Source organism: Centroberyx gerrardi, chromosome 11, assembly GCF_048128805.1.
Source record: "Centroberyx gerrardi isolate f3 chromosome 11, fCenGer3.hap1.cur.20231027, whole genome shotgun sequence".
Classification (NCBI taxonomy): Eukaryota; Metazoa; Chordata; class Actinopteri; order Beryciformes; family Berycidae; genus Centroberyx; species Centroberyx gerrardi.
In genome coordinates, this window is record NC_136007.1 from 29,284,921 (window position 1) to 29,312,145 (window position 27,225).

General features: G+C 42.5%; 2 protein-coding genes across 3 annotated transcripts; both read right to left on the reverse strand.

The window, feature by feature from the left end:
- Nucleotides 1-920: 920 nt before the first annotated feature.
- Nucleotides 921-13,415, reverse strand: LOC139921176 (14-3-3 protein epsilon-like). 2 transcript variants are annotated; one of them, XR_013506835.1, is made up of 7 exons: nt 13,227-13,415; nt 9,067-9,266; nt 8,034-8,140; nt 7,472-7,678; nt 6,329-6,465; nt 1,846-2,243; nt 921-1,802 (listed from the first exon to the last, which is right to left on the reverse strand). XR_013506835.1 is itself a non-coding variant. In XM_071911339.2 (6 exons), the coding sequence occupies exons 1-6, from the start codon at nt 13,288-13,290 to the stop codon at nt 2,191-2,193; spliced, it is 768 nt and encodes a 255-aa protein (XP_071767440.1). In that variant the 5' UTR covers nt 13,291-13,415; the 3' UTR covers nt 921-2,190. The 2 variants fall into 2 exon arrangements, 1 of the variants encoding a protein (XP_071767440.1); XM_071911339.2 differs by having other exon boundaries at nt 921-2,243.
- Nucleotides 13,416-19,668: 6,253 nt separating this feature from the next.
- Nucleotides 19,669-26,047, reverse strand: LOC139921186 (adapter molecule crk-like). Its single transcript, XM_071911357.2, has 3 exons — nt 25,607-26,047; nt 21,780-22,384; nt 19,669-19,932 (listed from the first exon to the last, which is right to left on the reverse strand). Exons 1-3 carry the CDS (start codon nt 25,824-25,826, stop codon nt 19,798-19,800), a joined length of 960 nt encoding a protein of 319 aa, XP_071767458.1. The 5' UTR covers nt 25,827-26,047; the 3' UTR covers nt 19,669-19,797.
- Nucleotides 26,048-27,225: the final 1,178 nt, after the last annotated feature.

Sequence of the window (27,225 nt, forward strand, 5' to 3'; positions counted from 1 at the left end):
ATGAAAGTGCAGGCAGGGAGAGACCGACTGAGCCAGTGAAGAAGAAAAAGTACTACTTTCAACCACAATGGCTAAGGCAGTACTCGTGGCGGAGGGGCACCAAGACAGCCTAATGATCATCATGGACTCGCACGAATGCGACCACATGAAATTTTAACTCACACACTCTCAAAAAATGGTCGCCGCCATTTTGGTCGCCGTCTGGAGCCCTGATACTGTATATATACAGTATGTTGCTTGTTTGGTCACTTCCTGTTTGTGCATCTTTGCCATCAACACAATTTGTGCAGCATGTCCAAATTGTTTGGCTTTTCAAAACTCTGGGTACTAGCCCTAATGTGGGAAGTCCATGTATGCTGTGTGCAAGGTTTTGTTGAGATTGGATCAACTTTGCAAGTGAAAAATAGCTGTTGCATAAAATTCTAAATGGTGGAAATACTATCATGGCAGAAATGAAAACCAATGTGTGCACTGGATTCAGCTTGAGCGAAGGAATCTGTGGGGAAAAAAACATTTGATTCTAGACCTTTTGGTTCAGAGTTATAACTTTATGTTATTAAAACATAAAGTTGCTAGTTATAGCGCCACCATCTGGCTGATTGGTGTAATCTTTGTAGCCTGAGTGGTGGGGGAGATTTGAAACCTATCCACCAAATTTGGTTGCTCTAGGATTTAGGGATTTTAGGGCAGAAAAAGAAGAAGAATCCTAACAAAAACAACAGGGTTTCAGCCTTATGGGTTTGAACCCCTAATTCTAAACCTGGTCCTGTAGCCGGACCACTGCATTGAACCCCAACTACTAGTGAGAATCCTCATGCAGCTGTTGACCTGCACTGCCCTCTAGTGATTAAAACCTCAAAAAACCATTTAACAAGCCCATTTTAAGCATGCAGAAAGAAAAAGACAACATCCTACGCATGATAATTTAACTTTTTTTTTATTTATTTTTTTTTATTTGAAGTTTAATGTTAATTCCATGCTGTGTTTCAGTAAGAATACAGATGGTACTTGTGGCTCCGGTCAGAATATCCAGTAGTACAAATCAGATTCACGTTACACATACCGAACGGAAGAGAGAGAGAGAAAAACAAGGTGGCTGGGAAAGAGAGAGAGAGAGAATGGAGAAAAGAGGGGAAAAACACAGAACAGAGTCAGGGGAATAAGATACAGCAGGCCTCTATTTCCCAAACATCTTTATATAGTGCCAATGCAAAACTGCATCGCATTACAATCAGAGTGTTCAGCATATCTTGTCTTCTTCCCCCCCCCCCCGTGCTTTCGTCTACTAAAAAGCCATTACCTAACTAACTGCCATTAGCAAAAGCGCTACAGCCTTGCAGCACAATACTTGGTCCAAGAGTGGACATGAATGGAGGTCAGAGAGTGATGCTTGGGGAAGGGGGACATTCTGTTGTTCGTCATTTTAGAAAACAGAGACCTATTGATGCCATGCAAGAGTAGGTTGGGTAACCACAAAGTAAAGAGGGCACTTAGTTCTTTCTACGAGCTTTAGCATGTCCCTTTTAAATCTCACATCACCGCTATTCCCTCATGTTGCTAACCAGAAATGTTCGGAAGAGACTAACAGAAGCATGGAGAATCTATAGTCCCTTAACACACACACACACACACGCACGCACACACACACGCGCACACAGAGACACAAGTTTGACAGCAGAGTCTTTAAATCAACTCTTCCATATGTGTGTTACAAATACAGGCAAGCATACTTGGCAACAGATGATACAGCAAAGTAAAGCAAAATAAAAAAAAAAGATGACATGATCCTTGTGGGTATGGGGCTTGCAACAGGAGTAAAAAAAACAAAAAAAAAACAGGTAAAACCCTGGGGCAGCTCCAAACGTTTACTTTTTTCCTCTTAATTTAATGGGGTGGTTTAGCAGAAAGGCAAAAAAAGCAAAAACAGAAACGATAACCCTAGGGAGCCCTGAGGGGGGCTTGGAGCTAACGGACAGACGAGGAGAAAGAGTGAGAGAGAGAGACAGGTAGAAGTGGAGGAAAGAGTGGGGAGGCGGGTACAGAGAGAGTGGGGCTGCGGTACGAACACAGCTGAGAACTCTCGCTGGGGACATGGAGCTAGCGTTGTGGAGAGAGAGAGAGAGAGAGAGATGAGGGAGGACGAGGACGAGGGGAAAAAAAGAGGGTTTGTCTTGTATTGGCCGAGAAGTCTCACTGGGTCTCGTCCTCGACGTCTTGCAGTGCTTCTTTGTTCTGTTCTTCACCTGCGGAAGAGAAAGGGACAAACGTGGATTTGTGGACATTGTAATTACCTTTGCGTTCTCGATAAAAACACCAAACGAGAAGGCAACTAAATGGGTGGGGCTGTTATAATGGGACCAGACCAATCAGGAGGACCTCTGCCCTGCAAAGTTTATGGTCCCAAGAAGTCGACTGGGGGAAGAGAAGGGGTGAAGTTTCTAACGAAAGATCGCGAAATGAGCATTTCGAGCACGCCGTTTGCATTTTATGACGTTTCCCCACCACAAAAGGAGACATGAAACAGGCAGTAGTGTTGTGTGACTTAAAATTTTGCTGGTTAGTGAACCTTTCCACGTGACAATTTGTGCCATTGTCACACAATCCTTTTGTGGTGGAGGAACGTGATCTTCATATTATCCGTGTCCACAACACGTAATCTGCATTTCATAGTTTGTGCTCATTTCACGAAATTTTGTGAGACCGTGTTGGCAAAAGGCTGGTGATAGGTGAGGTGGATCGGTAACCTAATAAAAAAAAACGGAGGAGTACCGGAGGACATCCATTTCAAATAGGAAAAGGATAGTTGCATGCTCTCTTCTCTCACCCGTGTGATGTTTATTGAGCACTAAGGTTTCAGCACGAGGCTTTCATCAGTATGTACAGAGCCTAGGCTGTGCACTTCCTTAGTTGGAGCGATCTATTCTGGGAAAGATTTGAGCAACAGGTTTTTCATATTGATGACGATTGGAATGGGCGCATTTCCGCAGGATGCATCCCTCTATATAAGAAAGTGTATAGAATAGGCTCTCTACAAAGCCTTATGCTGAAACAATGGTGGTCAATAAACATCATATGACTGAGAAAAGAGTGTGCAACTATCTTTTTCCTTTTAGAAACTGAGTGGGATCAGCCCAAAAACGTACTGGTCGACAGACCAGTCAGCCACGCTACAAATAAACCCACTACACATATTGCAAGGTACGGAGTTGATTCTGTCAGTATGTAACCCAGTGAGCCAGAGTTAGTTCACAGTGACTTCAAAAAAGCCTCGGTCTGATTTACTGGGGGTGGGGGGGTGGGGGGGGTTGCTTAGAAAGGTTTCCTTAGAGATGGCACAGCCATCTGTGTAGTGAAGAATTAAAAGGCACAAATAAAGGGTTGAGAATCCATCATGATCAAAATAGAAACCATAATAATGGTGCTCATTAGCGCCGTAGCTAACTGGGATGTGAGAAAGCCACAGGAGACGGAGAGCAGCAGCCTCGCATGCTGTTAATTTGTCCGTTGCATCACATGTGAATAAGCCGCGCTCGCAGGTTTCCCCGTGAAACCACGTCCAAGCTCTCTACCTCTAGCCCAGCGCTGAGCTGCTGTGAAGACTGAGTGCGCCGTGTTCAGTGACATCATGTGCAGTCTGTAAACACTACACCAAATCACTACTACTGAATAAGTGCCAGGTGCCAATACTCAAAACAAGGTGCTAATACTGATGTGCACAGTGAGAGAGCAGGGCGTCTGCAAGTTTTATCAAGTGAAATTTAAGGGTGCGATCACACCTACAGTTCAGTTTCTTTGGTCCAAACCATAGTGGACAAGTTTACTCTGTTGCATTTTTGTATTTGGTTTGTTTAGGTTCACACTGCCCAGTTATCCCCTGTCAGCCCACCAGGTTAGAGATTTCTGCGATGCGGGGACTCAAAACAAATCTGATTCCAGTCCCTGTAACTTTATCCAAACATGATGGACTTGTCTGTGGTCTTTGCTGTAATTTCCCTTCTCTAGTGTTCAAACCAGTTAAGAACACATGAAGAAATAGCTGAATATGAGCATCAGTCCAGACTGCAGTTTTCCCTCACTTCATTTTGTTATGCCAGGCTTTCCAAGCATGAGGGACTGTTGGCAATCAGATGTCAACATCTATCTCCTTATACCCATAAAGCCTTGCGTTTGGGGTCATTGCACCTGTTCTCACCTGGCCACATGAACCCAACTAAGGAGTAAAAGCTCCAGAGTTTGAATAACACCCTTGCATGTTTTAAGACTTTTTTAATGCCAGAATGAAATATAACACCAATTTCACAGTTGAAATAAACCTGAAAATGAAAGCTTCTGTAGACCTAGCAGAATGTAGATCTGCACGCCTGAGTTGACTGGAAAAACAGCACATCAAGAAAGCGCAAAATTTTTAAGACCACTAAAAGTGATTTGAAGGACTTGAGTTCATATCATACGATTTAAGATTTTTTTTAAGGACCTGCAGACACCCTGGAGACACTAAAACACTCACAGCACTCAGTTCCACTCATGCAAAATGAGGCGGGGGATGGGTACTTAAGAAAAGTACACATTTTTCCTAAATGCCGCTCCATAACCCTTTAGAATTCTGGGTAAACGGGGTGGAAGAGGCTATCATCTCCCCTCGCCTTGAATGATTTGAACGAGACCGGAAGTTGCACTGTAGGTGGGTTAGTGAGGGGTGGCAAGTCGGTGAAAATAGTGAGCGATAGCTTGCGAGAAAACAAAAAAAAATGCCCAAGACAGGAGGAATGACTTACAAAATACAGTTCTATAATGGAGGAGGAGTGGAGGAAGGGGGCTGTCCTTAAGAATCTACAGAGGAACATGGGAGAGATGAGAAGTTAGAGCAAGTGAGCACGAGTACCGAGCCCAACAGATGGAGAGAGAGAAGGGGGAAAAAAAGAGGACGAGTGGCGAAAGGAAGAGGGCTTCTGAGCTCAGAGAGACCGCGGTGCTGAAGGGAAAGGTTAGAGGAAAGGGTTAGATGGGATCCGGGGGCGGACGTTCGTCTTAATCTCGTTCAACATCATCGTCATTAGAAGAGAAGAGCGGCGGTTCATTGGGCCCTCATGGATAAAACGGTGTAGCTCTTTAAGACAGGGTGACCCCCGCTTGCCTATTCAATGGTAGGGGAAATTCTGGGATTCATTTACGCAAAGACATAATGAAACTATGAAATGAAGGAATAAAACGCCATCATATCGACAAGCTGATATATCGGTCTAACCCTACTGTCTATGCAAAAAGAAGGAAACGAGCACGTGCCTCTCTTGTAAATCACAAACAGCGGTGGGTTTGTGCTCACATGAACAAGCTTATTAACTCCCAGAATTGGCCGTAAATGTTTGCTTCACCTGTTCAGCGCTTCATCTCTAATTCAGTCTCGCCAATAAAAAGCACAGAGCAGTAAATCTGAACCACCGCAGCCTCGCCATCTGTGAGGTTTATCATTGTGGACAGGGATGACTAAGAGTTCAAAAAAAAAAAGGGGGGGGGGGGGGGGGTTATTTGGAGGAACGAATTGGCATTGCAAATAAAAGAAAATCTGTCACACGGCAAGAAATGATGCCGATGGTAATAAAGTCGTCAAATGCAATCATCGTCATCATCAAAACACCTGAACGCTGGCATGACATTGTTTCACCAGAATCTGCCCTGTCTTCCAGCAGTGCCAAACAGTAGGATTGCATCATTATACATGAAGCAGAATTATGAGAGATTTCAGTATGGCCACAAATATTAGGACTTAATTGTTTGTGTTCAAGAAGCGGAGTCCTAGTTATTACATCAACAGCTTTTAAATATAATTTCTGCATGTAGCTTTTGTGACAGAGTTTGACAGCTACATGGAAGGCATAATAAAACTATTTTCTTACTCAAGTGTATCTGTTACTGGGTGATTTTCCCTTTTGAATTTAACAAAAACATAAGACGTACGTAGGTCAACATTACACAGAATTCCACCTGTTAATATTGTAATAAAACTATATGAATATTTCATAATGGCCACTCTAAATTAGATCGATTATGAGGAGTGAAAAAACAAGATTTTGCATTAGCCTACCTTCCACGCCCAAATCCCCTTAAAAATATATGCAATGGTATGCCCAATGGTACACAAATGATCCCATCGCGCTTGCTTTATATAGACCCCAAAAAGACATGTATGCATCTTCAATGTGCATGTGCCCCGATTATACGCAAGGCCCCATCAGTGAACAAGTCAACACTGTTCAAAAGGCTATTCAAAATGACCTGAGAAGGCATAAAAATAGCCACACTCTTCAAGAGGTGCGCATGGGTCTCTCACCGTCTCCCTGCATGTCTGAGGTCCATAGTGTCAAGTTGTCGCGTAGCAACTGCATTATAAGTGTTGAGTCCTTGTAGCTTTCCTCGCTCAGCGTGTCCAGTTCTGCAATGGCATCGTCGAATGCCGCCTTCGCCAACCTGCCGGTGGAAAAGACACAGGACAATATAGTCACATATATTTCCATTACAGAGTGCTAAAGTGCAACTATTTAGTCTCATCTCCAACCTAAATTTAAACTGTAAACTAAAGGAAAAATCCCCCTAAACACTTTAAAACTGTTAAAAAAAAACAGGTATTGCGGATGTACCTTCAGTTATACATTTTGTTATTTGGTGGTGTATTTTTCTTATTCCTGGCCAAATGTAGACAACGTGACGTCACATTGAGATATTTTCAGTGCAGCTACAATGGAGTTTGACAGCAGAAAATGTTTCAGTGATATAAAACATCAGCGGTAAACGTCAGGTTTTGGTGTCAGTCCATCAGAGTCAAAGAGCGAGGGCTTCTTTCTAGAGCCGAAAGCAGAAAAGCTGAAAGCAACATGTTCTCTCTCCTTCTCTGGGAGTTGTTGAAAGGCATTCTGGGAAATGTAGGACTGACGTAAACGTAGACGAGGCAAGTTGAGGGAAAGTGGGTACACCAAAAAAGTAAATGACAACAGTTCATCACAAAGTAGCTCCTGGAATACATTGAGCATCACAGACTGATGTTGTCTAACAGTGTACGTGTATCCAAGGGGGGATTTTCCCTTTACATTAGGGAACGCTGGTGTGACTGAAATTAATTCTCTTACAGTAAATTCTTCAATGCCAGCAATAAAAATCCCTTTCTGGGTATCTGGCCTTGTTTCATGATCAAATGTCAGCTTTACTGTATTTACTTCTATGCCGTTTTATTATTTGGCCCTAAATCAGACCGCCTTGGCAAGGTATCATTTCCCTTCAGCCATTTGCTATTGCTCTTTTTTTTTTGGCATTTTGCTTTGCTTCAGTAAAGACAGAGACAAGAAAGAGATTGAGTGTGCCAGGTCGGATTCAAGCCCATGACGTTGCAGGTAAACGGGCAAAAAAATCATGAAAACAAGAAAAATCACATCCCCGAAAGATAATTGCACAAAAAAAAAACCACAATTATGATACCCACCTGCATGCGCGGTCTGGCGAGTTGAGGATTTCGTAATAGAAAACAGAGAAGTTGAGGGCCAGCCCCAGGCGGATGGGGTGTGTTGGAGGGAGTTCGATCATGGCGATGTCGCTGGCGGCTTTGTAGGCGACCAAACTGTTCTCCGCTGCCTCCTTCCGGTCGTTGCCCGTGGCGAACTCTGCCAGGTACCTGTGGTAATCTCCCTTCCTGAACACGAGAGAGGGGAACACTGGGATCAGAGGGAGAAATCTGCTTTCGCCATACATTGGTCCTCAGGTCTCACTGGCTGAATCATGTTTAAGCAGTTCATTTCAATATTCATTAGGTATGGGAGGACGTGCCTATCTCACGATACGATACAATACATAATTTTTTCTTGGAAATGTAATTGCTGGCCGGGGTGGAATAAAGTAGGAAAAGGAATTCTGTTACTGTCCTCTCTTTCTGATAGAAGATCTGGTCAAATCAAACTGTACAGATGTGTGTGCCTCACCGTATGCAATTTGTCAGAGCCGACATATTCCATATAAGAGAAAAATATGCTGTCTCACAACACACGTACATTTTGTAGTAGAAAACCTTTGACTCTCCCGTGGTGGCAGATGTAATGAGGTGCTTGTCCAGTACATCCAGAATGTCGTTGCAGATTGATTTCAGCTCCGTCTCAACCTGCAGATCAACACACACACACACACACACACACACACACACACACACACACACACACACACACACACACACACACACACACACACACACACACACACACACACACACGCTGCTGTAAATGAACTGTGGGGCGACATAAAACATTACAACAGCTGGACGTTTGAAGTCTCCGTTGAATTTTAAAGTCTCATTAAAAAAAACAAACACCAAAGGCACACCAAACTTAAAAGAAACACTAATATCATGCCAGCCAACAATTACATTATAGAAGACTGCAATTCTGTTGTAGCACTAAAAACAAACAACATTTGGATACTTTGAAAAAAATACTTGAAACTTCCTCAAGACTTCCTCAAGACTGCGCTTATGTTTTAGGGGGACATTTGGCTGAATAAAACATGTTATTTTCATTTCACATTTTCTCTGGTAGCAGCAGTCATTTTCTTGCTCCAAGTACTGCACCACTGCTAAATGAATACAGAGTAAACACTGGATTCCTCAGAGTGAAACCCCTAATTTCTCATGAAACTTCAATGCGCTCTTGTAGAGGATAACCGCTGCTTGGACTCTGCAGGCAACACGATCGACAAATCACTGAAAGTCCATTCATTTGCTATAGAGCTGAACGACCGGGGAAACATGCCGATGAGTGGATACTCAGCAAGCTTTTCGGCTGAAAAGTTTGCCAAAGCAACATTGTCAACAACCAATCAGATTGCCGCGCTTCATGCAATTTAGTTTCAGATCATCCTGCCTGGCAAGTGGACTTATTCTTGAACAAGAAGCCAATTCTAGCCGTTCAAAGCTTCCCAGTTCTCTACAGCTTTTATTTTGAAAGTAGGGAGAATACATTGAAATGCATGAATAAATTGAAAAGTGTGTGTTACAACCAGTTAGTCAACTTGGCTGCCATGGCGGTGGCTGACCGTTTGCCTGTATTCCCGGATCATCTTTAGTTTGTCTTCGCCGCCCTTGTTCTCTTCCTTCTGTTCGAGGCTGCTGATTATCCTCCAGGAGGCTCTTCTGGCTCCGATCACGTTCTTGTACGCTACCGACAGCAGGTTCCTCTCCTCCACCGTCAGCTCCACGTCCATGCCGGCCACTCTCTTCATGGACTCCACCATTTCTGAAAGAGAGAAGGAATAAAAACACGTAAGACGCGTGCAGCAACAATAGGCTGCTGCATCTGAAAGCTGTAATTTCCGTTATTGTAATTGACAGTTAAGTTTTTTCCCTGAATTTGATTACCGTTCAGTCACCGTTCTTTTCCAGTAATGCCCTGATACACATTTATAGGGCTACATGTATTCACACACTGGCAGCTGACCAGTGCATCCACAGTTGCACACTGGAGGAGTTGGGCGTTAACCTCAAGGGAGTGGAGAGCAGTTCCAGTACACTTTCCCTGCCCAAATTTTCACAGCTGCTATTGGGATTCACACTGGCATCCTTTAGGTCACAACCACAGTTCCTTAACTTTTAGGCTACCACTTCCCCTTTAAACATCTACATAACACAATCCATCTGACAGATTCGATCCAAAGCTACTGCCCTTCATACACTGATTGTCTCAATTCAAAATGAGCACATCCTCCTCCCATTTCTACATGGAGAGTTTAAACGATGGTGCAAAACCTTGAAAGGTTTCCGTTGTCCTCAGTACTTTGTTAATGGAGTGCCTGGGGCGCTGCCCAAGCACAAACTTAATGCAGACCTTCATCACCTATGGATGTAGGATGCTGGGAAGTGAGCCAGCATAATGAACCAATAGACTGAGCTAGATCAAGTGAGGTGGGTCTTCCTGCGATTTTAAATTCCGTGTCTTCAAAGTGATCCGATGTGCTGCGGCATGAAAAATTAGTCTGGAGAATTCAAGGATAAAACAGCGATGAAAACAATTTGACACTCTTCTGCAAAGGAGCGAGTAATCATTAGAGCAAACCGTTTCCTCTGGGATTTATACAAAACAAGACACAATATGGGGCCTCTTTAAATCAAATAATAAGAAGCCGTCCGGGGAGGCTTTACAAGAAAATAACTTAAACACCTAAATATATTGGCTCTGCAATTGTCAATAAGACATTTTGTGTCGCAATTTCTTTCTATTGGATCAACGTGAATAAATAAGTATGAAACAGCATACCGTACTACTACGTGCTGCAATGTGAAAATGCCACAACACCCTGTGGGCCGAGCAGAAAATGCTTTCTGATACACTAGTAAGTGGCACTGGGTGTGGCTAATGCTCATGATACAGCAGAAAAATGACCACTATCATCTTTAAAAGCACTTTATACTTTACTGGTTAAAACAAAAACGTGGCTCAAGCAGCAGAAGAGTCATATCTCCCGTGCTGAACACACAAATGGAGGAGTGCCATTCGTATAGCTTTTAGCTTCAGAGACGGGGTGTATCTGTAGGAGCCAACAGTAGGGCTCCATATAGCATGCCGGCGAAACCTGATACACGGCGGTCAGAAGCCAGGAAGAGCACTATGCTGCTTCGATCACTTGCCCCTCCAGGCCGGCGTGCACTCGACTGAACTCGATGACCTCTGTAAACAGTTTTAACGTTTTCGTAGCTTTACAAGCAAGACGATCTAGTAAGTCGATCTTGATGCTGACCGCAATCTGGCCGGAGGGTGGAACAAATCGGGCTTGAAGAGAACCCCTCTGGGCACCAGGTTTCGGGACGTTGCTGCTGTTGGTGGCACAAGCAACGGGAGCTGGAGTCAACCAGAAAAGGACGTATTCCGTTTTGGGACAACTGGATTTCAAGACACTCTCAAACACCACGCTGAAATTTGTTAAGGTCTGTTTAGTGGGCAGGAACATGGCTCCCTGCAGTGTGAAAGGCAGCTCACTAACTAAATGCCTCCAAAGAAATGTGTTTGGAGCTTCTGATGTTGTCCTGTCCCTCAACTCCCCTTTAACATGAGATAAAAACCGCTACAGAAAATGGAACTTCTTAGCAAAACAAAGGCACAGAATGAAAGGTTTCCATTTGCTTTCACTTGCGCAATTTGTCTAAGGTGGTGGAGAAAAATCAGAAAGTTGTCCACCTTTTGCTATGCAGGGAAAGTCCTGTAAATATCATGCTGCCTTAAATGATGATGTTCCGCACTTTGATAACCAACAAAAACCTACTTTACTAGTTTGCTAGTTCAGAAAAGCCATCTCCTACACAAAGATCTGAATGGATGATTCAGTAATGGTTGTGACAAAAGATTTAGCCTACTCTTTCTACAATGGGAAAAGTCAGTTCCTGTATTCTGTCAGACACGTGGAGCTGTTAAAACTCAGTGTGTGGGCTGGAGAGGTAAACACAAGGGGTGTGTCCACACTACTTTTTTCAAACTGTCAGCGCCTTTTTTACATTAAAGTGAATGGGGAGAGGGGCTGCAAGGCATATCAAATGCAGCCACTATGGAAAACACACTGTGTGTGACTTATTTTTAAGGCATAGCGGAGCGCGTGAGGTTGAGAAAAGTTAACATGTTTAGAAGAGACAACATGACGTGAAGCAGTTTTGTGAGAGACTGCCAATCACAAGCAAGAGGAGGCTTTAACAATACCTAGGCAGCTGATTGGTTCCTCTCCATCACCAAAGTCAGTACAGGCAGTCTTCTCTTTGCCAAAGTCAAACAAGGTACACAGAAACCCAAACCAGCGGTACATGCAACGTGCATGCATGTAGCTGTTGTTGGTTTAAGCAATGTGCGTGTGTTTTTACAATGAAAACGCTGCACGTCATTAGCAGCTGAACAGATTGTCTGATATTGTTATGGAAACAAAGAACACATCACTCTATCCACTTTTTTTTTTTATCAGCATGTGGTCATTTTATCAGCATGTGGCTTCTAAGCATGTATGTAATATGCTATGAGCTATGTTTGGTAATGTTACTGTATTTCCCATAAAGGAGATCAAGTCAGATGGTCAACTAGGAAGCAAGAGAGCTGAAATCATGTTCAAATAAACTGATAAAGTCTATATGAATGCACCATGGGATTGTACAGAATCTGTATTTGTTGCACAGGCAAACCAACTGCATCTATTCACTACTACTGGACCCCCCAGGTCAGACAGATAGAAAAGTTGGCTGCAGCTGAACTTTTGGGCGACTTTGCCCTTCAGCAGCCTATCATATAATAGCATTACTCTATGCCCCGCCTATAGCTGCATGGTCGTTGGTGCTACACCTATCAATCAGCAAGCTCAGCTCAGTAGCATGGCGATACACCGGTGCGTTCCGTGTTCTCTCCTCAGCACGCCAAACTCCTTTCAAAAATAGCTGTCAGTTTAATGTAGCTTTGCTGCTCGGCAAACGTACACACCTGGTATAAATTAATTCATGGCCTTTTACGAATCATTAGTAGACCCTCTTGAATTCGGCACACACCCAACACAACATGCAGCACTTATTTCAGTAAAATGTCAACTCTTACAATTGGTTCGCTTCCCATTCCTGCAAACATCTTCCACCAAAATACACAGTGGGGCGGTAGCGAGCGGAGTGAATCAGTTCTAGTAGTGGCAATTTTGTGAAATAAAATGCTGCTTGTTGGATCGGATGTATCACTGGTTTACTAGTGGATACTTTAGGTCCCGAAGAGGCGTAAGTCACGTTTAATGACGTGTGCGTTTGCCAGTTAGCAAGACAACATTAAATTACCGGGATTTTGAATGGGGTTTGGCGTGACGTTCTCTTCATACAGGAGAACGGCACATATCGAGGCTAACGATGGACTACCTACCTAGTAGTCAGCCATTTATATTCAGCTAGCTAGCGAGCTAACGTTGGCTGGCGACTAGCTCACCGCCTAGCCAGTGACCAGAGCACCGAGAACTGCACGCTTTTCAACAAGCAAACAGCTCCTCCCCTTTAAGTCAGAAACCATCATTTAGCCATTTAAACGTTTGATAATTCAATCGGCTGGAGAAACCTCCGCCATTTTGTCTCCTCTCACGAAACAAATACATCTGAACTGCCTTACCTGCTCCTCCAAGCCCCCTGCGTAGGGACAGTAAGGAGGGGAACAGGGGACAGGCATTCTGCAATGACCGTTATCTATCCAGAGTCTTACCGTCATATCTCTCCGCTTGTTCGGCGAGTTTTGCTTGGTATACTAAGTGCTCTCTATCTGCCATGGTGCTCGGTTATCGGGGCTGTTGGTAGTGTCCTGGCGGAAAGAGAGGATTTAGCGTGGGCTAGTCGGTCCCAGTCGGCGATTCCTGGTGGTGGAGCAGCAACAGCAGCGTCCCTCCGCTGTAACCGAAGAGCCACCGGTAGCACTGGAGTAAAGATGGCGTCGGGACTCCATCCGGGAAACAGTTGCAGTCTTTCCCCTACATCCTAGCCCCGATACGTGCCGTTCTCCTCATGTCGAGCACGTTCGCCAAACTCCATTCAAATATCGGGAAATTTAACGTGGTCTTGCTTTTTGGAAAAAACACATGCCTCACAAATAGGATTCAAGACCTATTTGTAATCCATATAAACCACTCTCAAATTCGGCATAAATATCGTCCACCAAGAAACATTTATTTCAATAAGATTTAAACTTTTACAATTGGTTCACACTGCTCGCTACTGCCCACCATGGTCAATATTTGGCGGAAGAAGATTGTTGGAGTAACTGGGGAACCAATTCTAGAAGTTTAATTTCGCTGTTTTGTGGATTACATTGGTGCCGAATTGAAATATGTCTCCTAATGATTAAACTACGGATTCATTAAAGGTCTGAGTCATATTTTTATGGGATGAGCACTTTTGCCGATAAGCTAGGCAACATTAAATTCCCATATTTTTGAATAGAGTTTGGCTAAAGGTTTTTTTTAAAGATAACCTTTCATGTTTCGGGGCTACGTACATACACCACCTCTTCACTTTTTTGTTTTTGCTTTGTTTTACCAGACAGTTCACACATTTTTACTGGGGGAAAAAAAAAATAGAATGTAGAATAATTTGTTTACTTGAGAAACACCCACAATTGTAAATTTATCAAAACTTTACCTGTTGACATTTTAAAAATGAGACATTTATGTGGGAAAGCCTTGAAATTTGTAGAGTTATCGAAATCTTAATGCACTATTAATTCAAAATGATCTATGACCCGTTTTTTAATTTCCCTTATTTTAATATGCATTTTTTTCCATAATTTGTTGTGTTAGAATGAGCTCATTTGTGGATAGATTTATGTGTAGTCTATTGTTGATGCACGGAAACTGTTATGTGCCATGATGTTGGATTTGAATATGTTGTTTAAATTTAAAAAAAAATAAAAAAAAATCCCCAAATGCTATAACCAAATTTCTCATTTAAAATGTAAATTAACCAAATTCCTTTTCTTTCTGCCTTTTTGAAGACCTTTCCTCTTCTGTAATTTTATATTTTATTTTGGGAGTGGCAATTCTGATTAAATAAGTTGAATAAGTGTCATGCAGTGAACATTGTCTATTAAAATCTAGAATTAAGGTCCACTGGACAAAATCTCATCAATTGGGGGGGATGTGAAAAGTTGGATTAGGTATTAAGTAAAGTCTAATTCAGCATCAACATCCCTGAATGAAATTACATGGAATATCACCATATTGATATAGGAATGAAAAGGCCAAACTGACAATTTGCTAGTTTTTTTATTGACTAGGTATATTGACACATTACATGCTACAGAAAATAAAAAAGGTAAATTTTAACTTCAAATAATATACTTTTATAACACAATGACACATTGTACAATCAAAAAAAAAAAGTTTCCTATTTTCGCTGGTTCCGGTCCTCTTCAAAATTGGGATGAAATGGCGCGAAAACAAAAAATATGATCACTGTGAAAAACAAAACAGAGCAATGAAACATGATTTGGCATGGTGATGCGTTTTTATGATCCGTAGAGGAGATAAGGTGCATATATTGTAGGATCATCAGTGGTATTCTCTTAAAAAGACACTCTTCTTTTTTTAAAATATATAAGTCACAAGCAATCATTGGTCTTCATAAACTAACTGCGATGGCACAGTTAAGTTAAAATAGTGTCATGACTGTGAAATCAGGATAATCCTTCCTCTCAAAAGGCAACCATGAGAGGGAGTTTCGGTTCCAGGTATCTGAATGCAATACATCAGAGTAGCGCTCTGATGTTGTGATATTGCATGAAGGCATTCTAGCAAAAGAAATGGATTTAAAAAAAAAATACAGAAAACAAACCGGTAACACTACATAAATGCTTTGAACAGTGGACACAAACGAGTCTGGGAAGCACAACAGCCACTTCTTTCCATTCAAAGACAAGAGAATCAAAGGAAAGTAAAAGGGAAATGTGACAGCAGCACACCACCACTAACCACCATGGTAATGTTGTCCTTTCATATCCAACTGATTTCAAGTTGTGCAAACTGGCAGTTTCCCATGTCGCATGTTCAGTTTGGATTTTTGACTTATTTGTGCAAGCTTTTCTGTCATTTCAAAGATTGTATGATTTCAAATTTCGTGACAGTATTAGTCTTACACAAAAACAGAGACATCAGTATGGTCACATGACCCTGCCTGTTTTGGGGTACAATTCACACCAGATCTCAGATTTTTCAATGCATACTATTTACTGAGCATTAGTAAGTTTGCAGCAGTAAATACAAGTGTTGTAAATTGCTGAGCCTTGACTTCAAGTAACTAACACGACAAATGCCTTGGACTATTACCATTAACAGTCGTTTAGTGTTAACCGTTTAAACTATATACCCATGTTAGCTCTTTACAAGCACCCGGCGCCAGTAGTGTATAATGCAGTTACATATAGGTGGGTTTTATCAGCACATGAAGTGCCACATTTTCAACAAAAAATTCTAAATTTTCAACCTTAACCAACAGAGAAATGTGGAATACAAGGGATTTAAGCTATTCCATTTTCTTTTACTGGTATAAAGGTAACAAAATGGCACCTCAGGTTTCAGTATCACTTCATGGTGTAGCTTAAATTATTTGTTAAAAAAATCAGTAGATAAAGAAATGGCATTAACGTAGGATACAAAAAGTTATTTTGCTTACATCTGAATCTCAATGATGAAAGGAATTAAGGGGAAATCGACGAGTTCATACAGTTACAAAGCATTGTAAACCCAAAGACTAGATTTCAGGACATCAGGACTTTGTTGAAATTGTGATTCCAAAGGCAAAAAGTAAGCATAAAATACCACAACAGGATACATTGTGTATGTGTAAATTGTTCTTTAAAAAAAACAAAAAAAAAACATTCTTTATAAAATACTGATGGACCGAGCCTGGAGCTTCAGGCCAGTGAATTTCCTATTCAAAAGTCGTCATCTCTTACAATATCAGACATGAGGTAGAGAGGACGAAAATCAGCAGATCCTCTCTGTTGATTGACATATAAAAACATTTCTATTTTCTATGTGCGATCTTGTCACTCACTGTCACTGTGTTTCTAGATGGTAACATTGTCAGCATACAGAAACATCCTGGGTTAGGGCTGTCAGTATCTGTGTGGGTAATATAATGCTGCACTCTTGTCTCGTGGGAAAGATGTTGGATAGGAGTTTCTGACTTGAAAAATACCGTTCCCCTCAGCTTTCGGGTTGTAGATGCTACTTGGGAACTCCAGGTTTGGTGATGGACCCTGACTTCTCTAATGTTACCAACTAGGAAATACCTGTAGTCAATTGTCAAAGTCGAATGAGTTTGAAAGCCGAACACTTCCAAGTCACTGCATTCAGTTGACAAGTGGTTCTGACGGCTTCTCCTATACAACATGAAAACAGTCTGTACTAACATGAGGGAAGTAACCAGAGATAATGTGGACCCTATAATTAACCAGTTTGTAAACAAAGCCAAGGAATTACTGTATGGCATGAAAACTAGTGAGCCACAGAACCACAGGATAAAGCCATTTTGGGGGGCCAATTCTGCTTTTCAGATGCAGCATTGTTCCCTGGCAGGGTTCCCACCGTAGCCTTGATGAAAAATTCCATGACTTTTATGTGACTTTGAACCACTTCTGACTTCAAACAGGGTGAACAGTCTGGTTTCCACTATATCTTGGCTGAAAACCACCATGTGATGCAACAGAAGTTTGAAACTAGTTGTAAAATCCAATCTATTATATTCCTGTAAAGTGAACCATTTGTAACATTCCCTGACTTCCGCAGAGAATTGATCAAATTCCCTGACGTTCCCCGTCTAGAACACACTTCTCAGTGGGAACCCTGCCTTTGGAGCAACAGCAGGGCTTCTACCAAACTAAAATTGGCTGGAACTCCTCAACTACAGTGCAATTAGGTGGTGAGCCAAGGCCGACCATTCACTGACGAGAGCAGTCGGATATAATATTGAAAAACCATCTCACCGGGTTGGCTTTCATGTATAAAACCTTGTTGTGTATTGTGGGATGATAACTAGCTGCTAAATGCCATCCATCTGGAATGTGCCTAGCGTCTTTGGCACGGCGAACCGGAGGAAACGGATCAGACGACGGAACAGATAGATGAGAGGAATAGCTGTGAACGGGACGGGAAGAGACGGAGGCTGCTTTTGTCCCCCACAAACTCATTGTCTGCTTAATGTTAGAGGAAAACCCACCTTCGGATACTCTTAGTGTTAGATATCATCTAGCTGTTCAGCAGATTTCAGGAGCTAATTTGTGATGAAGTGTTGGCATTGAGGTCTACTGAGGCTATTATTGGTGAAGGAATCGGTGTCTCTGCCTCTTCTACGATTCTTCTTCTGTACGATTGTTAAACGTCAACGTGCAAAATGGCGGCTTTAGAAAGACGACGTTACCCTTGGATTCTGAGAGACTGATGCCAAAACCTGGCGTTTACCGTTGATGTTTTAGATCGCTGAAACATTTTCTGCTACTAAACTCCATTGTAGCTGCATTGGAGAGATGTCATCATGACGTCATGTCATCTAGGTTTGGCCACTTATCCAAAACAACAGAAAAATACACCACCGAATAACAAAATGGATCCAGGAACGCAAGGTACATTGGTGATTATTAACAGCATTAGTGTTTTAGGGTGGATTTTTCCTTTAAAGTCTCTCCAAAAGACAGGAGACAATCACATCTCCTTCTAAAGCAGCCTCGAGGAATTCTTTCTTCCTTCTTGAAAGGGTCTTCATCGTCTTCTTTGACACTACTGCATAGCGAGTTTCACTGATCCGTGTTGGCGGTGAATAGTGTTTTAAAGAGGAACACAAAATAGTGTACAGTCTCTGGTAACACACAAATGGTGAAAGAAAATCAAATATAAAAAGGAAAGAAAAAAACATTTACAGTATTTAGCATGTAATGGTGCATATATATAGTCAATTCTATCATAATATTTTCCATTTTTAGTACAAAAAAAAGAGGACTTGGTTTGTAGTGTGTGGGATGTAGTGGGTTGGGATTGGTGAAGTCTTCTTTGCGGGGAGGACCGTCCTTCTCCACAAGAGGGAGTCATCAGGAAATGTCTTTTCTCATCTCACTCCAAGATTCACAGTCTAGCACTACAAAAAAAAACAGTGACTCATGATTCTGTGAGAGAAGCCAAGTGTTTCATCTCCTGTGTGCGTTTGATTGAAATGGGGAGGGTTGGGTGGGTGGGGGGGGTTCATGGATACCACAGGAAGAGGAGGGGTAGGTGGACTCTGCTGTGTATGTGTGACACGGACTTCAATACTGGGCTGGAGGTGTGAACTAGGGTTTGACCGATATGGGTTTTTTTTTTTTGTGAGGTTTTGTTTTTGGACTGAAGCTGATATCTTCTGCCGATAATGAAAATCTTCAAATTTGACCATTTTCATACCAAGGAATTAAAAGTATTCAGTGTTTCACCCACAGTTTTTGTTCTTGTCAGGGTGGAAAAGCCTCTGAAACAGCATTTAGACCATCATGAGACACTAAAACATTAAAACCCAGACTAGTTAAATTCTTTCAAGGTTAGCAGCTCTTTAAGGCAGGGTGAGCCACCCTACCCATTCTGCCCTACAAAAGCAAAAAGCAATACCTACTGTTTGTGTCTTTAAGGTCAAAGAGTCGTGACTACTGCTTAAGATTTAACGTCAACAAAAATTCGACCAATAAATGCTACTAAATGATATATTATCCACTTCTGTACCGACAAAACTGTTGGTTGTGTGCTTCACTACACACGCAGTTATTGCTGTTTCACTTTGTAGGGCTGTGTTCAATGGTGGGTGAAACTCTGGGATACATTACTGCCTTTAAATGAAGAATTAATTTACTAAAAAACTGATTAAATTAATAAATAAAATATGCAACGAAAACAAAATCTCATTGCAGGTTTTACAAACTTTGTGTAGCTGTGGTCAGGGAGGAACCTCATATCGGCAGTGGACGATACTGACTGGCCCAAGTTTTTTAAAAAAAAAGGCCAATACAGGCAATTCGATATATCAGCCTAACCCTAGTGTAAACTCTTATGAGTATGACTGGGTATGAGAACATGTGTAGCCGTCTGTGAGGACTTCCATCAAAATGGCGTTAAGATATAGACCGCCCAACCCATCTGGCATCGGTGGGGTCAGGGGCGACCGACCGATTCGACTCGTAGGTCCGTACTGTGTGCTTGTGTGACGAATGACCAAAGGAGAAGGGATGTGCCGGGCATTGTCGAGACTGACGGGAGTGCGCGTGTTTCTCAGCTCTCGTCGTCGGGATGGTGTTGTTCCAACAGTCGGACGTGGGTGAAGGGGAAGTGGCCCCGCTTGCCCTTGCACTCGCCCTCCCACTGGCCGTTCACGTTGATCTTGGTCACCTTCACCATGTCTCCCACCTGTGTGAAAATGACAGAAATGTGTGTATGAAAGAACACGCATACACACGCACACTCCAGAAATCCCTTACGGCGTGGTTTCTACCGGAGCTCCCCCAAAAGCCCTAAAGACAAGACTCCTATCTCTTTGAATGGGGAGTCGTCTGTATCTAAAGTTCTGACATACGTACAATCATTTGCATTACATATTTATGAAAACCGCTGAATTGTTAACAACATGGAATGTTAAAATTGTTTCAAAGGACACTGTTGGCCACTTTCACTGATGATACATTTTACATTGTTGGAGCGCCATATGGATGTTCCCCATTCAAAACTAATAAAGTGCACTGTCTCTATATATAATATTGTAATACAGCCACAATCAGTTCATGCAGAGGAATTAGTTCCCAAGTTGAACACATCAATTCGTGCCAAATGTCTCCATGACTCCATCAAGCCCATAGAGTGTTTCTGCTACATTTTTACCGCCGCTCCTATGGGATTTCAATCACACCAGTGCCATTGTTTTCAGCCACTTCTATCCTGCATGTAACCGAGGCTGCATGGCGGAAAAAAGCGTATTTTTTCTGACCCTCCCTCTACCCCCGGGTCCCTGTCACCACTGCTGAAAAATTTCCCAGGGGAAACGCTGGGAGTGGAAGTGACATGGAATTGATTGACCCATCTTCATTTATAAAACATAACAACAAAACCATACACGGTCAGCCCAGTATGTGCTTGGTACTAGGATTAGACCAATATCTGGGTTCAATATTGGTCTTTATTAAAAAAATAAGATATGGTCCAATTAAGTGTCGTCTACCCCTGATATGATGGCTATGATGCAATTTGTTTAATTACAAATTTATTGCAAAAATGATCAATATTACACTGGTTGTCTAATAGCATCCCTTAACCTGGATTGACTGTAAACAGAATATGAGGACTTTTAGTGCCTCATGGTCTAAATACCATTTCAGAGGCTTTTTCCACCCAGACAAGAATAATATGTGTAACTTCTTGGGATAGAAATGTAAAGGTATTGGCACAAAATATCAGCAGCTTCAGTCAAAAATATACTGGTACTGTATCAGCCTTCAAAATCTCACACTGGTAAAACCCTACTTGGTACACTCTGGTACTCAACCCTGTACTGCTTCATACTCTCTCCACACTAGGTACAGAGCCCTACAAAGCAGCCCACACACACACACCTAGGGGTGTGGTAGACAGTGATATATTGTCCTCCAAAGCTATGAGCTATGAGTGATGTAACCTTTGCTCTGTCTCTGCCGTTTCACTGTGTGGCACCCAAAGCCCAACTCTTCCTAATCTTACTAAGTGCCTGGTTTACTGGCTCTGTTCAGCTGCTGAGTAATTGCTCTACTTCCTTGCACATGGGGGTGGGGGGGTGGGGGGCACAGCTATGTGAGAGAGATGAGGGCAACAAGGGGGAGCGCTTGTTTCATTAGTATCTAATCCCTCTTTGATAAGTGGGATAGCGAACACTCTGTTCACTCAGCGCTAGTGGTAATGAATGTAGAATGTAACATTCACATTAATCTAAGGCCCACTGTGTACAAAAACAGAGGCCATTGTGAAAGCTGTGTGCCTGCCTTTCTCTATGCAGCCATCTCTACCATGAGTGTGTCTGCATGTACGCTGTCAGCTTGCATTTGTAAAGATATTTGTGTGTATGCTCACATGCATGAGTAAGCCATTAAAAACCAGGACAATCTACTCCCCCCTCAGCTGAGAGAAGATATAGGGCAGCCCGACAAAAAGAAGAGAGGGGCAAAAGAGGTAAAATCAAATGAAAGGGCAGTAGGGCCTTGGAGAAAATGAATGGCTGGTGGAATAGCTACCTCCAGAGCGAGCGCCGTCTTGTCATAGGCGTTGGGCACCCTCTTCTGAATGGCCCGGGCGTAGACTGGCCCGTTCTGGAGGTTGGGAAGCTGGGTGTTGACCACAGGCTGAGCGTACTGGCCCGGGTCGCCTAGTGGGTTAGCCAGCGGGGCGCCTGTTCCGTCTGTACTGCCCGCTACCCCTCCAATGTGTCCCCCCTGCCCGGCCCCCACAGCGGGGGGCCCCAGGCCAGCCGAGGTGGGCGAGGCGGGCCGGTATTTCTCTACGTAGGGTACAGGGATCATGCCGGCTCGGCCCTCCTGGTTAGCCGCGTTCCACCACTGCTCTTCGGGCTTCTCCAGCACCCGCAGGATGTCGCCCTTGCGGAAGGGGAGGTCTTCCTCGTCATTGCCGAGGAAGTCGAACAGCGCTCGGACAAACTCGGCCTCCTCGGACTGCTGGGGGACGCCGGCGGTGGAGGTGCTGATGAAGCCTGTGTGCTTGGCCTTGCTAATGGGCTCTATGAGCGTGGTGGTGTCCAAGTAGTGTATCTTATAAAACTCCAACAGGGCCGGCAGTGCCTCAAACTCCTGATCCCCGATGCGAAACCGAGGGGGACCCAAACCTGGTGAGGGAAAGGTCAGTAAGTAAGTTTGTTAAAGGAAAAAAAACTGCCAAAAGCAAGGTCCGGAATTACCACCGACCAAGTGCCAAAAGCTAGTAAAATTTGTCTTTGGTGGATAAGTCAGTGGCAGGTGGCCCTTCTTTTTTTCATACAATAACATTGGAGTGCCTTGGTTATATAGTCTTTGGTGTTTGGTGTGTCTTTGGTGTGCTCTTCTTAAATTCTGTCTCTATTGGCCACTATACTCTGAACGTGGCCCAATCAAATCTTTACACAAAGCAGTAGCATCTAAACTTCTATTTCTCTGTGGCCTGGATGGTTAACCTGCCTAACGTTATCCCCATGTGGCAACACACAAAAACAAAAAAAATCCATTGTATAATTGGGTGAGCAAGTTTTAAATTATAATTTGTTTACAAACATGTAGAGTTTTAGTTTTCACTTTTGTTTTAAGAATGGGAGACTGTCAGAGCAACGCTCCTTTCTCCTGCACTGAGTGGAGAGAAGTCTGACTGATGCCTTACTACAAGACTCCTCAGTTAAGTATTGAAATGCAATACCAAAGCAGTGAAAAATACATGATTTGCCTATTCAGAACTTTGTAGCTGCAGAGCACTACACAGATACACTCAGAGCCTCTCACACCACCCACAATCAGTCCAAGTAGAGCAATCCATTAACCAAGTTGCTTGCAGTGTGAACACCCGGTTAGGTTTGAGCTCCACAATATTACAGTACTTAGTAGAAGCATCATATAAAACTGATCTGGAGAACTGGCTCTGAGATTCAACATACTTTCTTGAACAATGATCATCAGCAGAATTCAACTTTGCTTTGAACTTAGCGAATGGGCAGTTTATGAGCTAGGCCTAACTGGCAAGCTTACTGTTTCTGTTCAGAGCAAAGAGGTAGCCTAGATGATTAGTATTAGTCCAGTGTCAATCAAACTAGCATCTTGCCATTTCCATAACATGCACAGGACCAGCATATTGCATGCACTGTTATTGTATTCAAATTCCCTAAAATAGGACATTAACTGTCAAACTTCAATGTCATTGATAAAAAAAATCTCCATAAGAACTATTTATACTCTCTCAAAGTAGACAGTGTTACCCTTTCTATATTTTTTATAGCAGTGGTCGATGGGGTAATTCTGATTTTGGTTGCATGAAGACTAGGCTCAATTTCAAAACCAGTCCGTATCTATCAAAATATCTGCCAAAACCGATAATATAGATGTTTAACCACAAAAGAGGGTACTACACTAACTTGTTATATGTGCAGGGCAGGTTAAACATGTGTAACACAGATAGTCATTGCATCATGGCGCTGGGTCGTATGGTCTCAGACCACAAAAGATAATCTGAACATAGGCCATAACATGGCCATTCTTGAAAGGCTAACAACCTTTACACTGTTGGAATCGTAATTTCATTGGCTAAAACCTTGTCAATCATCACTATAATAAATTGCCACTGGCTGGCTGTACTGGGGAGAAGTTAGGTTGATCATGTAGAGCCATCATCAGCATCAGCAGCGTTGGGTAGATATAGCTACTGACCAGTGACCTACTGGCCAGTAATGAATGGAGAATCGTGGAGGTAGACTCATCCTGTTCCAGAGAGTCTATAGAACATGAAGACACTAAGCTTTCATATGTACACACTATTCACAATGCGTATCCAATGGAGAAACAGACATCAATGATATCTGCTCAGAAGAATCGCAAAGTAAACAATGGATATTCTATTGATGTTTTTCAGAGTTGGCACATTTTTGGGATTAAAAACTATAACCGATTTTGTTCAATGGACCCTTGCCGTGATTAGCATACTGACCATGATTTGTGTTGTCTGTGGATTTCTATGAGACATAGAAGGTAAGGAGTCAGCATTTTGAGTGCGTCTGTTTTGTGTGCACTCCTGTTACAAAAGAAGGGATCGTTGCTGCTATGACATTGGGATCATAAAATCATGTATAGAGTTTTCGCACTTTCAAACAGTATACTGCATGACCAATTATTCTATTTCTACCGAGATTGCTGGTTGGACGCAATCACCATTTTGGTTCTAGATTTGATTCCAGTTCAAAATGTAGCACTTAAACTGATCTTATTTTGTTTTTAATTATATAAGGCATTGATCCTAAACATCCATCATCTAATTGTGTTTTGAGAGAATATATGACTGCTTTAATATTTTATTAATTTTTCAGATTTTCTCTAGCAGCGGTGATAATTTAGTTGCTGTGATGACCCACCATTTCTACTGGGGAAATACTGATGGAAAGCCAACAGTAAGGCAGCCTAAGAAAGGACACGAGTTGTGCAATAGCCATAAAGAGGTACAAGCACAGCAGCAGACCTGTAAGCGGGCCTATGTATGTGCAACAGGGCAGGATCACACACACATTCCACAAACACCAATCTGACCAGTCATCCTCCAGTTGTGACAGCCCAGCCTGCCCAGTTCCATTCATTCCCAGCAGCAGCCCAACCCACCTCCCTGCTGCTGTCTGAGCTACCAGGCCCTGCCTAAAGAAGGAGAAAACACCGCCAAACCTTCATCCGACGAGTTTGAAAACACAGATAACTGACTTAAGAGTACTGCGGTCAAACAAATGAGGTCCGCTTGATTGGTCCAAGTGATCTCCTTAGCTACTGAGTTACAAACTCCATTCAAAATCACTCTACTTAATGCTGCCTTGCTTATCGGTAAACATACACATCTCCTAGGGCATGACTTAATACCTTTTCTGAATCGTTGGGCTGCATTGATACATTCGGCATACACCAGGTACTGTAAGCTGCATTTTATTTCAATAAAATGTCAACTTTTTCCACTGGCTTGCCTGTTATTCCCACAATCCACTTCAACCAAAATACACAGTGGTGGGCGGTAGCGAGCAGTGGCAACCAATTCTAAAAATTGGAATTTTATAGGATTAAGTGCTGCTTGTTGGGATTGTATGTACGCCGAATTTAAAAGTGGCTCCTAATGATTCAGTTACTGTCTTGAGTCATATCTTGTGGGGTCTGTGTACGTTTGCCGATAACCATGGACACACGTTTGACGTTCTATCCATGCAAGAGAGACCGAACGGAATGGGATTAGTATCTAGCAAGCCAAAACTGCAATTAAAATACTTATATGACGTTAGTATTGTGTGTACATGTGTAGCAAGCTCGGCTATGTAGCTAGTTGGCAAATAATTCAACGTTACCTGATCCAGATTGCCGGTTGTTACTGATGCTGTTGATTATATAATGTGACACTTTGGAGTTTTCTGAAACGGACAGCACGTAGTCGCCGGGGCTGGTTATCGAGTCCCTAACCAGGAACACGCCATGTCTCTGTCCCTGCAAGAGGGAAACTGCTTCCTGGCGGCTTAACCTTCCCCAGTACCAGCTAGCACGGTCTTCGGCATCGAAATTACCGGCCATAGCTGCAATATCCAGTCCGAGGCTTGAGGCCTTTCCCCTTCGCCTCTCCCTATCCGCAACTCATACAAAAACTTTGGTTCACTAACGCTACCCCTGCAAAAACGTTATAATACTACGACTTCGGCCAACTTCCACGAATTAAGGTACGGACCTTTAGTTGACTAAATAAATGTTGCGCCACAAAACATAACACTCAAATGCTAAAACGTAGAAAATTTACAAAAAAATCCAAAAGTAATTTGCAACAAGAAACTCAGGGGCTGAAATGGCGGATCTGGGGGGGAAAAGTTGACCTCATCTACCGGAAGTGATGCCTGGTCAATGGGAAGCATGCTGCATTCACGTCCCACAAAATAATTGTAGATATGAACTTTCCATTTGTTCTTCTTCTTTTGAATTTACGGCAGAGTAGACGTTTGCAGGCGCATTGCTGCCATCCACCGTTATACTACTTGGAAGCCGCATTTAAGTCCTATGGGAATAAGTCAGAACAATTTGGAAGTGACTTGGTAATGATCATACTGTAGGTTCAGACTTGTTCGGGATTTGACAGCTGAGGTGAACAGTATTGTATTTGACACCTGGAAGTTGACGTGAGTGTTATTTTCAGGTAGGTAACTCTGTCTGTCTTTCATGTGGGCCATGAATGCAGCATTGAATTTCACTAAGGGGAACCTCAGAGATAGTTAAAAATTAAGATTTGTTTCTTAACCAAATGGCCATTTGGAATGCATCCATTTAAAAAACAAAACACAAAAACTGTGACCAGACTGTGCACTCCTTCCCTGTTACTCACCCATCATTCTTTGAGCGACTACATACACAACGTGATTTTTGACTTACAGCTAATGATAGCTAGTCACAACTCTTTTCTTTAAAGCTCTTTGGAACAGTCATTAGTTAGACCACACTGACAAGATCTAGCAAGTGATTCAGTTGGTAATCAGAAAGTGAGTCATCCAGATGGCATACATTTAATTGTCAATATAATTAAAATATATTTAAATTTGATCTAATTTCTACCAGCTATTTGATTGAATTTAACTAAATTCACTCATTTGTAATCATGCTGCATTCAAGTCATATGGCAAAGATAAATATGAGCTTCCCACTTTACCAACATGGTAAATGCCATGGCAAGCCACAACTACATGCTTGAGTTTTGCTTTGTGGTTGACATTGCAATGTTTGCAATGTATCTGAAAAACATGAACTCAATTGTGTCATCACTAAGCGCATGTGTATCAAGTGTGAAAAAGCTGATTAGGAGCCACCAAAATCAACAGAAAAGTACAATCATGGGGTTTTACAGCTTCAAACAAGTTTGAACCTCTGACACTTCCAAGTTGTTGCTGTCAAGTTGTGGCAGTGGTTATTCCCATAGGATATGAATGCAGCA